Source organism: Gobius niger (genome assembly GCF_951799975.1).
Source record: "Gobius niger genome assembly, chromosome: 19".
In the NCBI taxonomy this organism is placed as follows: Eukaryota; Metazoa; Chordata; class Actinopteri; order Gobiiformes; family Gobiidae; genus Gobius; species Gobius niger.
This window is the reverse complement of record NC_136870.1, coordinates 29,564,594-29,580,521: the sequence shown is the minus strand read 5'-3', so window position 1 is coordinate 29,580,521 and position 15,928 is coordinate 29,564,594. Positions and strand designations below refer to the sequence as shown.

The window sequence follows — 15,928 nt, the reverse complement described above, 5'->3', positions numbered from 1 at the left end:
TCGAGGAGGAGACCAGGAGGTCGAGGAGGAGACCAGGAGGTCGAGGAGGAGACCAGGAGGTCGAGGAGGAGGCCAGGAGGTCGAGGAGGAGGCCAGGAGGTCGAGGAGGAGACCAGGAGGTCGAGGAGGAGGCGAGGAGGTCGAGGAGGAGACCAGGAGGTCGAGGAGGAGGCCAGGAGGTCGAGGAGATCGAGGAGAGGATGGATATGAAGGTAAAGAAGTCCATGAAGTCCGTAAACTGTGGGTCTGAGCCACCGTTAGGACCAGAGGATGAAGGCCAGAGAGAAGAACAGGAACAGGAAGAGGAACTGCCACAATAAGAGCTCAGGTTAGTGTCTGTAAAGTCTGAACCCGCCAAAGTAAAGCTCACCTTCTCCTCCAGCTCCTTGATCTGTCGTTTCTGTGCTTCGATCACCTCCTCCAGGTCTTTGCTCCTCTGAAACAAACGCTTCATTAAAACCACACCATGAACACGATAAGATGTAAGTATACATGTCTATAAGTATATATCAAGTACCGAGTATATGGTGTAAGTATACATGTACCGTAAATGCTCTAATAGAGGCCGGGGTCTTTATTTACTCCAGGGCATCAGGACCAGGCCTTTATTGGAACCAGGCCACAGTTAGAGACAGGCCTTTATTTCTATTTGAGCAAAACGGACGACCAGGAAAACATTTCAAACCCTCTCCCAGCGGCTGGAACATTGACGCCTTTTATTTTGTCGGGACAACAGGAAGTGTTTCGTTGCTGTTAGCGGAGCTTTGACATCAGTGTCACTGCAGGTTTCTGTTTCGTTTTTACCGCAGACCGGATTATTTGTTGTTATCTTGTGTAAAAGGCGAGTTTAGACGGAGCGTTTGTGTTTGTGATCGATCATGAGACTGACCCGAGAGAAGACGAGACGCTCGCGCTGATGGGAGGAGTTATTTTGAGGCGTGGGACTGACCTGCACACGGAGCAGCTGGACGTGCTTTGAAGACGCCATGGAGACTTTATTAAAACCCTTTATTAAAGTCCTGTTTCCAAATATGGTCACAGGAGGTTTGAAAAGTGTCTAAATCTGTGTCAAAGTTACGCTGGGATCAGCTCCTCCTCAGCCCCTGCCCCCTCGGCCCGGGTTCAGTTTGTTACTTCCTGCACATGAGTGTCATTTACACCAGTATGAGACAAACTCCTAACATGGGGAACATTTCTACTGCTATAGTTTCTAATAAAAGCCCCGGCCTGTTTTAGAGACCGACTTTAATTTGCCTCCGGCCGCTAATGGAATACAGGCCAGTATTAGAGAATTTAGGGTATATAAGTATGTATAAAGTAAATGGTAAATGGTCTCAACTTAAGTACCTGTTGTGCTAGGTGGAGCAGCTCCATCCGCTCCCTCAGGATTTATATGTTTGTTTATGTGTATATGAGTATATGGTGTAAGTATACATGTATATAAGTATATGGTGTGAGTACACATGTATATAAGTATATATAAAGTACCTGTTGTGCTAGGTGAAGCAGCTCCATCCGCTCCCTCAGGATTTATATGTTTGTTTATGTGCATATGAGTATATGATGTAAGTATACATGTATATAAGTATATGATGTGAGTATAGATGTATATAAGTATATGTAAAGTACCTGTTGTGCTAGGTGAAGCAGCTCCATCCGCTCCCTCAGGATTTATATGTTTGTTTGTACATGTGTAGATGTTTGTTTATGTGTATATGAGTATATGATGTAAGTATACATGTATATGAGTATATGGTGTGAGTATATACATGTATATAAGTATATGATGTAAGTATACATGTATATAAGTATGTATAAAGTACCTGTTGTGCTAGGTGGAGCAGCTCCATCCGCTCCCTCAGGATGTGTATGTTTGTTTGTACATGTGTAGATGTTTGTTTATGTGTATATGAGTATATGATGTGAGTATACATGTATATAAGTATATGGTGTAAGTATACATGTATGTAAGTATATGATGTAAGTATACATGTATATAAGTATATGGTGTAAGTATACATGTATATAAGTATATGATGTAAGTACATATGTATATAAGTATGTATAAAGTACCTGTTGTGCTAGGTGGAGCAGCTCCATCCGCTCCCTCAGGATTTATATGTTTGTTTGTACATGTGTAGATGTTTGTTTATGTGTATATAAGTATATGATGTGACTATATACATGTATATGAGTATATGATGTAAGTATACATGTATATAAGTATATGGTGTGAGTATACATGTACATAAGTATGTATAAAGTACCTGTTGTGCTAGGTGAAGCAGCTCCATCCGCTCCCTCAGGATTTGTGAGTCTCGTTCTCGGAGCTCACACATCACGCTGCGTTTCCATTGGTCCACGGCTCGACTAAGCTCCGCCCTCTGCTCCTCCGTCAGCCTATCGGCTCGCAGCTCCTGCTTCAGGGACGACTGCTCCTCGAGACGCAAGGCCTCGTACAACATGGCCTCCAGTTCAAGAATACGCTGAAAGTATATCAAAATATACGAATATAAGTACTACAGTAACACCGAGGACACAGAGGCTTCGTACAACATGGCCTCCAGTTCAAGAATACGCTGAAAGTATACGAATATAAGTACTACAGTAACACCGAGGACACAGAGGCTTCGTACAACATGGCCTCCAGTTCAAGAATACGCTGAAAATATATCAAAATATACGAATACAAGTACTACAGTAACACCGAGGACACAGAGGCTTCGTACAACATGGCCTCCAGTTCAAGAATACGCTGAAAATATATCAAAATATATCAATATAAGTACTACAGTAACACGAGATACAACATGGCCTCCAGCCCTAATATACGCTACAAATATATCAAAATACATCAATACAAGTACTACAGTAACACCCAGGACACAGAGGCTTTGTACAACATTCTACACATGTTACAAGTATAAGTATATGAAGTAAACATCGTGTTGACAGAAAGCCGGGAGTTGAACCTGAGACCGTGTGGTCAGTACCTTATGGGCCTGGTCCATGGACTGTTTCCTGAAGTCCAGCTCCTCGTCCAGATACCCCTTAAGCTTCGAGAACTGCTCCTGAAACACAAGTACTACAGGAGTGAGGTGGGATGGACCCGCATGCCTGCAGGCTCGCAGGGTCTCGGGTTCGCGGCCTGTGTTTCGTATTGTATGTCCAGGGTCCTGCAGCACCTTCTCCCTGCTCTCGTCTGCTGCTCCTGGACCTTTGGACGCTCGGCCTTTACCGTCCAGGAGCTGAACTCTGGACCTTCTCATCTCTGGAGCTGAAACAGGTCTGTGATCTGGAGACTTTTAAGAATGAACTAAAGCGTGTTTTAAAAAGAGACTCAGATGCCATTCCTTTGTGCCAGGTCAGAATGATCGTTACTGTGAATGTATTTTCTGTGCGTTTGAAAAGCTCTTCTCGGGACTTTGCAGATCAGCAAAGGCTCAGATGTTGTCGTGCGGTTCATTGTTCACATGTTGTAGATCATCTCACCTGTTCAACTTGAATCAAGATCTCAAGTACAATTGAGATTGTTTTAAGAAACAAAATATATCCTTTGTAAATCCCTTGTCTTTTCCTGGTCCTAAAAGACCTGAGCCTTAGAACCTTAGAACCTTAGAACCTTAGAACCTTAGAACCTTAGAACCTTAGAACCTTAGAACCTTAGAACCTTAGAATGGCTAAAGTTATTGTTCCAGTTCTTCTGGAAGGCGTAAGAGCAACTTTATTTAACACGAAACATCACCTGCTACACTACTCAGTACTACTGTAGTATCTGTAATATCTGTAATATCTGTAGTATCTGTAATATCTGTAATATCTGTAATATCTGTAATATCTGTAATATCTGTAATATCTGTAGTATCTGTAGTATCTGTAATATCTGTAATATCTGTAATATCTGTAGTATCTGTAATATCTGTAGTATCTGTAATATCTGTAATATCTGTAATATCTGTAATATCTGTAGTATCTGTAGTATCTGTAGTATCTGTAGTATCTGTAATATCTGTAATATCTGTAGTATCTGTAGTATCTGTAATATCTGTAATATCTGTAATATCTGTAATATCTGTAATATCTGTAGTATCTGTAGTATCTGTAGTATCTGTAATATCTGTAGTATCTGTAGTATCTGTAGTATCTGTAGTATCTGTAATATCTGTAGTATCTGTAGTATCTGTAGTATCTGTAATATCTGTAGTATCTGTAGTACCTGTAGTATCTGTAGTACCTGTAGTATCTGTAGTATCTGTAGTATCTGTAGTAGTAGTAGTATCTGTAATATCTGTAATATCTGTAATATCTGTAGTATCTGTAGTATCTGTAGTATCTGTAATATCTGTAATATCTGTAGTATCTGTAGTATCTGTAGTATCTGTAATATCTGTAATATCTGTAGTATCTGTAGTATCTGTAGTATCTGTAGTATCTGTAATATCTGTAGTATCTGTAATATCTGTAGTATCTGTAGTATCTGTAGTATCTGTAGTATCTGTAATATCTGTAGTATCTGTAGTATCTGTAGTATCTGTAATATCTGTAGTATCTGTAGTATCTGTAGTATCTGTAGTATCTGTAGTATCTGTAATATCTGTAATATCTGTAGTATCTGTAGTATCTGTAGTATCTGTAGTATCTGTAGTATCTGTAGTATCTGTAGTACCTGTAGTATCTGTAGTACCTGTAGTATCTGTAGTATCTGTAGTATCTGTAGTAGTAGTAGTATCTGTAATATCTGTAATATCTGTAATATCTGTAGTATCTGTAGTATCTGTAGTATCTGTAATATCTGTAATATCTGTAGTATCTGTAGTATCTGTAGTATCTGTAGTATCTGTAGTATCTGTAGTATCTGTAATATCTGTAGTATCTGCTGTGAGTGAAGTACCTTCTCGGTCTGAATGTCGAGCCTGGTTTGGTTCAGAGAAGAACGAGTCACTTCGATCGACTCGAGCCACTGAAACACAAACACAGAGGAGAGAGGAGAGTAACTGCTGCAGAACATCCAGGACACACACATAAAACACATCCAGGACATACATATCATATAAAACACACAACCATCCAGGACACACATATCATATAAAACACATCCAGGACACACATATTATATAAAACACACCCAGGACACACATCATATAAAACACATCCAGGACACACATATCATATAAAACACACAACCATCCAGGACACACATCATATAAAACACACCCAGGACACACATTATATAAAACACACCCAGGACACACATCATATAAAACACACCCAGGACACACATCATATAAAACACACCCAGGACACACATTATATAAAACACACCCAGGACACACATTATATAAAACACACCCAGGACACACATCATATAAAACACACCCAGGACACACATTATATAAAACACACCCAGGACACACATCATATAAAACACACCCAGGACACACATTATATAAAACACACCCAGGACACACATTATATAAAACACACCCAGGACACACATTATATAAAACACACCCAGGACACACATCATATAAAACACACCCAGGACACACATTATATAAAACACACCCAGGACACACATTATATAAAACACACCCAGGACACACATCATATAAAACACACCCAGGACACACATTATATAAAACACACCCAGGACACACATTATATAAAACACACCCAGGACACACATTATATAAAACACACCCAGGACACACACATAAAACACACCCAGGACACACATTATATAAAACACACCCAGGACACACATTATATAAAACACACCCAGGACACACACATAAAACACACCCAGGACACACATTATATAAAACACACCCAGGACACACATTATATAAAACACACCCAGGACACACACATAAAACACACCCAGGACACACATCATATAAAACACACCCAGGACACACATTATATAAAACACACCCAGGACACACATTATATAAAACACACCCAGGACACACACATAAAACACACCCAGGACACACATTATATAAAACACACCCAGGACACACATTATATAAAACACACCCAGGACACACATCATATAAAACACACCCAGGACACACATCATATAAAACACACCCAGGACACACATCATATAAAACACACCCAGGACACACATCACATAAAACACACAACCATCCAGGACACATTATATAAAACACACACCTTCTCGGCCAGAGTGAGCACCGTCCGAGCCTGGATCACCACCACCTGCTCCTCGTTAGACAGAGTCTGGAGGAAAACCAGAGTCAGAATCATAACACACACAGATACTGAAGCTAAAGGCCGGTCTGCGACACACACACACATACACACACACACACACACACACACACACACACACACACACACACACACACAGCGTCCGTAGCGTAGTAAAGGAACATACACTTACGGCGTTATCTCCCAGAATGTCCAGCTTCTTCATCAGCTCCGAGATCTCGATGTCCTGGAGAAACAAGTCACTTTTTACCTTCTCCATCATCAACACGACCTGGAGACTTTAGAGACTAACAATCACAACCAGGACATGAGCCTGGATCAGCGCCCCCTAGTGCTGAATGAACAGGCTGTCCTTTCACCGGGACATGAGCCTGGATCAGCGCCCCCTAGTGCTGAATGAACAGGCTGTCTCTAATCCTTTCACCGGGACATGAGCCTGGATCAGCGCCCCCTAGTGCTGAATGAACAGGCTGTCTCTAATCCTTTCACCGGGACATGAGCCTGGATCAGCGCCCCCTAGTGCTGAATGAACAGGCTGTCTCTAATCCTTTCACCGGGACATGAGCCTGGATCAGCGCCCCCTAGTGCTGAATGAACAGGCTGTCTATAATCCTTTCACCGGGACATGAGCCTGGATCAGCGCCCCCTAGTGCTGAATGAACAGGCTGTCTATAATCCTTTCACCGGGACATGAGCCTGGATCAGCGCCCCCTAGTGCTGAATGAACAGGCTGTCTCTAATCCTTTCACCGGGACATGAGCCTGGATCAGCGCCCCCTAGTGCTGAATGAACAGGCTGTCTCTAATCCTTTCACCAGGACATGAGCCTGGATCAGCGCCCCCTAGTGCTGAATGAACAGGCTGTCTATAATCCTTTCACCAGGACATGAGCCTGGATCAGCGCCCCCTAGTGCTGAATGAACAGGCTGTCACCAGGACATGAGCCTGGATCAGCGCCCCCTAGTGCTGAATGAACAGGCTGTCTATAATCCTTTCACCGGGACATTATCACTAAGGGCGGCACGGTGGCGCAGCGGTTAGCGCCTCCGCTTCACAGCTAGAAGGTCCCGGGTTCGCCTCCCACCAGGACGGGGCCTTTCTGTGTGGAGTTTGCATGTTCTCCCCGTGTCTGCGTAGGTTTCCTCCGGGTACTCCGGTTTCCCCACCACTAAAAACATGTACAATAGGTGAATCCTCCAGCCAGGTGATTCTGACCACCAGCCTGGCTCCACATCATGGAGACGGGTCCCCGGGCCCCACATCATGGAGACGGGTCCCCGGGCTCCACATCATGGAGACGGGTCCCCGGGCTCCACATCATGGAGACGGGTCCCCGGGCTCCACATCATGGAGACGGGTCCCCGGGCTCCACATCATGGAGACGGGTCCCCGGGCTCCACATCATGGAGACGGGTCCCCGGGCTCCACATCATGGAGGCGGGTCCCCGGGCTCCACATCATGGAGGCGGGTCCCCGGGCTCCACATCATGGAGACGGGTCCCCGGGCTCCACATCACGGAGACGGGTCCCCGGGCTCCACATCATGGAGACGGGTCCCCGGGCTCCACATCATGGAGACGGGTCCCCGGGCTCCACATCATGGAGACGGGTCCCCGGGCGTGGGGACCACTGCTTACGGGTCGCCCCAGCGGCATCGAAGGATGGGTGAAATGCAGAGGACACATTTCCCTACGGGGACAATAAAGTATAAAAACAAACAAAGAAAATATGACGCCTTTAACATCAGCTCCACATTGTTTTGTGTTTTATCCACGAGGAATCAGAAAGTCCTTGTGTTTCCGTCTGAGGAGCAGAATTAAACCCAGACTTTTGGAGCAAAGAGAGAACGATGACTTTGGTGAAGTATTATTACAAAAGTAAATATATGACTTTTTCAGTAAGTAAGTACATAATATGTGAATACATTAGTCATTACAATAGATCTGCAGTTAATGACACAGAGAATGGGGGAAATAAAGGAAAAGCTCTGTGACATTAATAATTTCAGATTATATTTTGCCTAAGATATTTTTAACAATAATAAGTGACACAAACTTATTACATTTTTAAAGCTGTAACGTCTACTATAGAATATTACGACAAACACTGGTCTTTTGTTGCCAGTGTTTCACTCATGAGGCGCTGTGAACCTCTGAACCTCTTAAGTCTGATGAAGTGACTCACAGACACGCCCTCGGCCTGGCAGTAGATCTGCAGAGCACTGAGGCCTTCTGGGAAATGCAGCTGTTGGAAGGTGAGTCCTGGAGATCGCCGCTCTCTCTCCTGAGACAAACACACGTGATTAACTTTACTGTGGGCGGGGTCAGCGGGGTCAGCGGGGTCAGGGGTCAGTGGGGTCAGCGGGGTCAGCGGGGTCAGCGGGTCAGCGGGGTCAGCGGGGTCACCGGGGTCAGCGGGGTCAGCGGGGTCAGCGGGGTCAGGGGTCAGACTGACCTCCAGCTCCAGGATCCTGAACTCCAGAAGCTCGTTCTGGTCCCTCACGTCCTGGACCTCGTTCCTCAGACGCAGCTCGCAGCATTCGCTCTCGTGCAGCTGCAACAAAACACAACTTTAGAACAAAATACTGTAACTGTCACCAAATCAAAAACACATAATACTCTTAGCCAAAAGTCTCAGTATCCTCTCTGTCTGAGGACTACAGCTCCCAGCATCCTCTCTGTCTGAGGACTACAGCTCCCAGCATCCTCTCTGTCTGAGGACTGAGGACTACAGCTCCCAGCATCCTCTCTGTCTGAGGACTACAGCTCCCAGCATCCTCTCTGTCTGAGGACTACAGCTCCCAGCATCCTCTTTGTCAGAGGACTACAGCTCCCAGCATCCTCTCTGTCTGAGGACTACAGCTCCCAGCATCCTCTCTGTCAGAGGACTACAGCTCCCAGCATCCTCTCTGTCAGAGGACTACAGTCTGTGTATTCACCTTGTTCCGCCCCGCCCACTTCAGCCTCTGTTTGTCTCGGCGCCTCGTTGTCCAGACTCCGGTCGAGGCGAAGTCTGTTCATTTTAACGAGAACGAGGGAAAATATTCTCGGCTCAAACCTGATGTTTAGTCGATTGATTTGTGTAAAATGTTCGTTTGCACCGACACGTCGACTCTGCAGCGTTTCTCTGTCGGCCTGAAAACTGCTTTGTTTTCCTGTAGTGACTGATTTATCTGGTCTCCAGCCCCAGGTTCACACAGAGGAGAAAAGGGGCGGGACCAACGCGAGCCTCCGGAATGAGGAGAACATTTCAGACCTTCTGCTCCTTCCAAAGCTTTAACTCATGGACCTCATGAACCTCATGGACCTCATGGAACTCATGAACCTCATGAACCTCATGGACCTCATGAACCTCATGGACCTCATGAACATCATGGACCTCATGAACCTCATGAACCTCATGAACCTCATGGACCTCATGGACCTCATGAACATCATGGACCTCATGAACCTCATGGACCTCATGAACCTCATGGACCTCATGAACCTCATGAACCTCATGCACCTCATGAACCTCATGGACCTCATGGACCTCATGGACCTCATGGACCTCATGAACCTCATGAACCTCATGCACCTCATGGACCTCATGAACATCATGAACCTCATGAACCTCATGGACCTCATGAACCTCATGAACCTCATGAACCTCATGAACCTCATGAACCTCATGAACCTCATGCACCTCATGAACCTCATGGACCTCATGGACCTCATGAACATCATGAACCTCATGAACCTCATGGACCTCATGAACCTCATGAACCTCATGCACCTCATGAACCTCATGGACCTCATGGACCTCATGAACCTCATGAACCTCATGGACCTCATGGACCTCATGAACCTCATGGACCTCATGGACCTCATGAACCTCATGGACCTCATGGACCTCATGGACCTCATGGACCTCATGAACCTCATGGACCTCATGAACCTCATGGACCTCATGGACCTCATGGACCTCATGAACCTCATGGACCTCATGGACCTCATGGACCTCATGGACCTCATGGACCTCATGGACCTCATGAACCTCATGGACCTCATGGACCTCATGGACCTCATGGACCTCATGGACCTCATGGACCTCATGAACCTCATGGACCTCATGGACCTCATGGACCTCATGGACCTCATGGACCTCATGAACCTCATGAACCTCATGGACCTCATGGACCTCATGGACCTCATGAACCTCATGGACCTCATGGACCTCATGGACCTCATGGACCTCATGGACCTCATGGACCTCATGGACCTCATGGACCTCATGGACCTCATGGACCTCATGAACCTCATGAACCTCATGGACCTCATGGACCTCATGAACCTCATGGACCTCATGGACCTCATGAACATCATGGACCTCATGAACCTCATGGACCTCATGGACCTCATGGACCTCATGAACCTCATGAACCTCATGCACCTCATGAACCTCATGGACCTCATGGACCTCATGGACCTCATGGACCTCATGAACCTCATGAACCTCATGCACCTCATGAACCTCATGAACCTCATGAACCTCATGAACCTCATGAACCTCATGGACCTCATGGACCTCATGAACATCATGGACCTCATGAACCTCATGAACCTCATGAACCTCATGAACCTCATGGACCTCATGGACCTCATGAACATCATGGACCTCATGAACCTCATGAACCTCATGAACCTCATGAACCTCATGGACCTCATGAACATCATGGACCTCATGAACCTCATGAACCTCATGAACCTCATGAACCTCATGGACCTCATGAACATCATGGACCTCATGAACCTCATGAACCTCATGAACCTCATGGACCTCATGGACCTCATGAACCTCATGGACCTCATGGACCGCATGGACCTCATGGACCTCATGGACCTCATGGACCTCATGAACCTCATGGACCTCATGGACCTCATGGACCTCATGAACCTCATGAACCTCATGAACCTCATGAACCTCATGGACCTCATGAACCTCATGACTGTAACACAGACACATCACACACAACATGGAGTGTGAACCTCTGACCTTCTCCAGCAGCTCCTGGTTCCTCTGGAAGAGCGCCTGCTTCTCCTCCACCCACTTCAGGTCCTGCAGAGAACATTCACATATATAGACCAGCTGCTCCTCGCTCTGAGTGACCAAAGGGACAGGGCTTTGGTATGAACGTCCTCCACATCAGAGCTGACGTCTGACTAACACAAGTGTCCAAAGCTTCTAACTGTCCAGCTCAGATCCTGGAGCTGCTGCTGCTGCTGCTGCAGACGTGTGTTTATCTTTGTGCTGAACCTTTGTGTGAAACACTTGGGTCAAAAACTGTTGTTTGTAAATGTGCTACAGAAATACATTTGATTTGATTACAGACACACCAACCCCCGCTCTTTTACATACTGCAGACACATGTAGGCTCTCCTGTACGTTCTCCTGTATGTTCTCCTGTAGGTTCTCCTGTATGTTTCTCCTGTGTGTTTCTCCTGTATGTTTCTCCTGTATGTTCCTCTGTAGGTTCTCCTGTATGTTCTCCTGTATGTTCTCCTGTATGTTCTCCTGTATGTTTCTCCTGTATGTTTCTCCTGTATGTTTCTCCTGTATGTTTCTCCTGTATGTTTCTCCTGTATGTTCTCCTGTAGGTTCTCCTGTACGTTCTCCTGTATGTTCTCCTGTAGGTTCTCCTGTATGTTTCTCCTGTATGTTTCTCCTGTATGTTCTCCTGTATGTTTCTCCTGTATGTTTCTCCTGTATGTTCTCCAGTATGTTCTCCTGTAGTTTCTCCTGTATGTTTCTCCTGTAGGTTCTCCTGTACGTTCTCCTGTATGTTCTCCTGTAGGTTCTCCTGTATGTTCTCCTGTAGGCTCTCCTGTAGGTTCTCCTGTATGTTCTCCTGTAGGTTCTCCTGTATGTTTCTCCTGTATGTTTCTCCTGTATGTTCTCCTGTATGTTTCTCCTGTATGTTTCTCCTGTATGTTCTCCAGTATGTTCTCCTGTAGTTTCTCCTGTATGTTTCTCCTGTATGTTCTCCAGTATGTTCTCCTGTACGTTCTCCTGTAGGTTCTCTTGTAGGTTCTTACATGAACGTGAGTGTGCTCCTCACCTGTCCCTGTTGTCTGAGAGCTGACTCCAGATCCGTCACTTTGGTTTGGAATAAACTCAGCTCCACCAGCAGCTGCTCACGACTCTGCCACGACACATTCACACCATGAAGCTTAAAGACGTCAGTGAAACTTCTGCTGCAGATTATTCAAAATAAGAAAAGGTAAAGCTCAGAGCCAGGTTTAAATGTGTGAGAAATATTAGTCCCAAGGTTTGCCTGTAAAGTGTGGAGTCTGTAGGAGCAACTAAAGTGGAGATGTTGGTGATATAAGGACTGAAGATGTTTAGATCCTTAGATCGTCAGGTCTTTAGGTCTTTAGGACTTTAGGACTTAAGGTCTTTAGGACTTAAGGTCATTAGGTCTTTAGAACTTTAGGACTTAAGGTCTTTAGGTCTTTAGGTCTTTAGGACTTAAGGTCTTTAGGTCTTTAGGTCGTCAGGTCTTTAGGTCTTTAGGTTTTTAGGACTTTAGGTCTTTAGGACTTTAGGTCGTCAGGTCATTAGGTCTTTAGGTCTTTAGGTCTTTAGGACTTTAGGACTTTAGGTCTTTAGGTCTTTAGGTCTTTAGGTCTTTAGGTCTTTAGGTCTTTAGGACTTTAGGACTTTAGGTCTTTAGGTCTTTAGGTCTTTAGGTCTTTAGGTCTTTAGGTCTTTAGGACTTAAGGTCGTCAGGTCGTCAGGTCTTTAGGACTTTAGGTCTTTAGGACTTTAGGTCTTTAGGACTTTAGGTCTTTAGGACTTTAGGTCTTTAGGTCATTAGGTCTTTAGGTCTTTAGGACTTAAGGTCGTCAGGTCTTTAGGTCATTAGGTCTTTAGGTCTTTAGGACTTTAGGTCTTTAGGTCTTTAGGTCTTTAGGTCTTTAGGACTTAAGGTCGTCAGGTCTTTAGGTCTTTAGGTCTTTAGGTCGTCAGGTCTTTAGGTTTTTAGGACTTTAGGTCTTTAGGACTTTAGGTCGTCAGGTCATTAGGTCTTTAGGTCTTTAGGTCTTTAGGACTTTAGGACTTTAGGTCTTTAGGTCTTTAGGTCTTTAGGTCTTTAGGTCTTTAGGTCTTTAGGACTTTAGGACTTTAGGTCTTTAGGTCTTTAGGTCTTTAGGTCTTTAGGTCTTTAGGTCTTTAGGACTTAAGGTCGTCAGGTCGTCAGGTCTTTAGGACTTTAGGTCTTTAGGACTTTAGGTCTTTAGGACTTTAGGTCTTTAGGACTTTAGGTCTTTAGGTCATTAGGTCTTTAGGTCTTTAGGACTTAAGGTCGTCAGGTCTTTAGGTCTTTAGGACTTAAGGTCGTCAGGTCTTTAGGTCTTTAGGACTTAAGATCATCAGGTCTTTAGGACTTAAAAGGACTTAAGGCCGTTAGGTCTTTAGGACTTAAGGCCGTTAGGTCATTGGGACTTTTGGACAGGGGCCTCACCTTGAGCTCGGTGTCCGGGTCGTAGCGCCCCCCGCAGGTCTGGGACAGTAGTGCGTAGGCCCTCTGTAGAGCCTGATACTCCTGGTTCAACTGACGATACCTGAGCTCCGCCTCCTCACGCACCTGGACCAATCACAGCAGACAGGTGAGGGCGGGGTCAGACAGGTGAGGGCGGGGTCAGACAGCTGGGGCGGGGTCAGACACATAGGGGCGGGGCTACCTCTGAGTCCGGGTCCAGGTCGGGCGTCCTGTCGGTGTGAACTGAAGGAGTGGATCCGTCAGAGTCGAACGAAGCTTCTTCATCGTAACCGAAGAACGTCTCGATCACCTGGACACACAAATACCGACATTACTTTACCTAAATAACTCCATACCCGGCTTTCTTAGTGGAAACAAATGTCCTCATTTACTATATTATACACGCAGACATTTGTGAGTCAAAACACTGCGTTTGTTTCAAGTTTTCAAGCATTTCTGCAAAACTCACCTGAAAAGTGAGAAATGTGTCTTTAAACCTCAGCCTGGTGTTGTTGTGATGCTACAGTGATGTTCGTAAAGTGAAACATTTATTAACAATTATTTTCAATTAGTCGATAAGTAATGTTTTCAGTCCTTTATGTTTTTAAATGATGAATATACTTTTGAAATGTGATTAAACATGATCAGTTCATTTTTAATGTAATAATACTTTCATCACTAACATAAGATACAGGAGTGTGTTCGATATGACATTAGTCCATCGTAACAGAATCATCGCTTTGGTTAAAGCGTTAACTTTGACCCTAATGAGACGTCTAGACCGGGAGATAATGGACGACTGTGACCTGAGGCAAACACACAGACGATGTCACGTTAGTTATCATTAGTTATCATTAGTTATCATTAGTTATCATGAGTAATCACGAGAAATCACTAGTTATCATCAGTTTAGTTATATAGTGGTCATTAGTTATCATTAGTTTAGTTATATAGTGGTCATTAGTTATCGTTAGTTTAGTTATATAGTGGTCATTAGTTATCATCAGTTTAGTTATATAGTGGTCATTAGTCATCATTAGTTTAGTTATATAGTGGTTATTAGTCATCATTAGTTTAGTTATATAGTGGTCCTTAGTTATCATTAGTTTAGTTATATAGTGGTCATTAGTCATCATTAGTTTAGTTATATAGTGGTCATTAGTCATCATTAGTTTAGTTATATAGTGGTTATTAGTTATCATTAGTTTAGTTATATAGTGGTCATTAGTTATCATTAGTTTAGTTATATAGTGGTCATTAGTCATCATTAGTTTAGTTATATAGTGGTTATTAGTTATCATTAGTTTAGTTATATAGTGGTCATTAGTTATCATTAGTTTAGTTATATAGTGGTCATTAGTCATCATTAGTTTAGTTATATAGTGGTTATTAGTCATCATTAGTTTAGTTATATAGTGGTTATTAGTTATCATTAGTTTAGTTATATAGTGGTCCTTAGTTATCATTAGTTTAGTTATATAGTGGTCATTAGTTATCATTAGTTTAGTTATATAGTGGTCCTTAGTTATCATTAGTTTAGTTATATAGTGGTTATTAGTTATCATTAGTTTAGTTATATAGTGGTCCTTAGTTATCATTAGTTTAGTTATATAGTGGTTATTAGTTATCATTAGTTTAGTTATATAGTGGTCATTAGTTATCATTAGTTTAGTTATATAGTGGTCATTAGTCATCATTAGTTTAGTTATATAGTGGTTATTAGTCATCATTAGTTTAGTTATATAGTGGTCATTAGTCATCATTAGTTTAGTTATATAGTGGTCATTAGTTATCATTAGTTTAGTTATATAGTGGTCATTAGTTATCGTTAGTTTAGTTATATAGTGGTCATTAGTTATCGTTAGTTTAGTTATATAGTGGTCATTAGTCATCATTAGTTTAGTTATATAGTGGTCATTAGTCATCATTAGTTTAGTTATATAGTGGTCATTAGTCATCATTAGTTTAGTTATATAGTGGTCATTAGTCATCATTAGTTTAGTGATATAGTGGTCCTTAGTTATCATTAGTTTAGTTATATAGTGGTCATTAGTCATCATTAGTTTAGTGATATAGTGGTCCTTAGTTATCATTAGTTTAGTTATATAGTGGTCATTAGTCATCATTAGTTTAGTTATATAGTGGTCATTAGTCATCATTAGTTTAGTTA

At 43.5% G+C, this 15,928-nt stretch overlaps 1 protein-coding gene across 1 annotated transcript in view; it reads right to left on the bottom strand.

Moving 5' to 3' along the window:
* Nucleotides 1-206: 206 nt before the first annotated feature.
* The window catches only part of jakmip3 (Janus kinase and microtubule interacting protein 3), a 45,750-nt gene continuing 30,028 nt past the window's right edge, over nucleotides 207-15,928 (bottom strand). The window contains exons 11-23 of the mRNA XM_079577342.1: nucleotides 13,961-14,068; nucleotides 13,741-13,863; nucleotides 12,334-12,417; nucleotides 11,271-11,333; nucleotides 8,691-8,789; nucleotides 8,421-8,519; nucleotides 6,404-6,463; nucleotides 6,181-6,246; nucleotides 4,892-4,960; nucleotides 2,994-3,071; nucleotides 2,268-2,486; nucleotides 371-436; nucleotides 207-308 (exon numbers count right to left, since the gene is read on the bottom strand). Of these exons, the coding sequence (XP_079433468.1) occupies nucleotides 258-308; nucleotides 371-436; nucleotides 2,268-2,486; nucleotides 2,994-3,071; nucleotides 4,892-4,960; nucleotides 6,181-6,246; nucleotides 6,404-6,463; nucleotides 8,421-8,519; nucleotides 8,691-8,789; nucleotides 11,271-11,333; nucleotides 12,334-12,417; nucleotides 13,741-13,863; nucleotides 13,961-14,068 (1,185 nt within the window). The 3' untranslated portion in view covers nucleotides 207-257. The remainder of the gene's footprint in view (nucleotides 309-370; nucleotides 437-2,267; nucleotides 2,487-2,993; nucleotides 3,072-4,891; nucleotides 4,961-6,180; nucleotides 6,247-6,403; nucleotides 6,464-8,420; nucleotides 8,520-8,690; nucleotides 8,790-11,270; nucleotides 11,334-12,333; nucleotides 12,418-13,740; nucleotides 13,864-13,960; nucleotides 14,069-15,928) is intronic.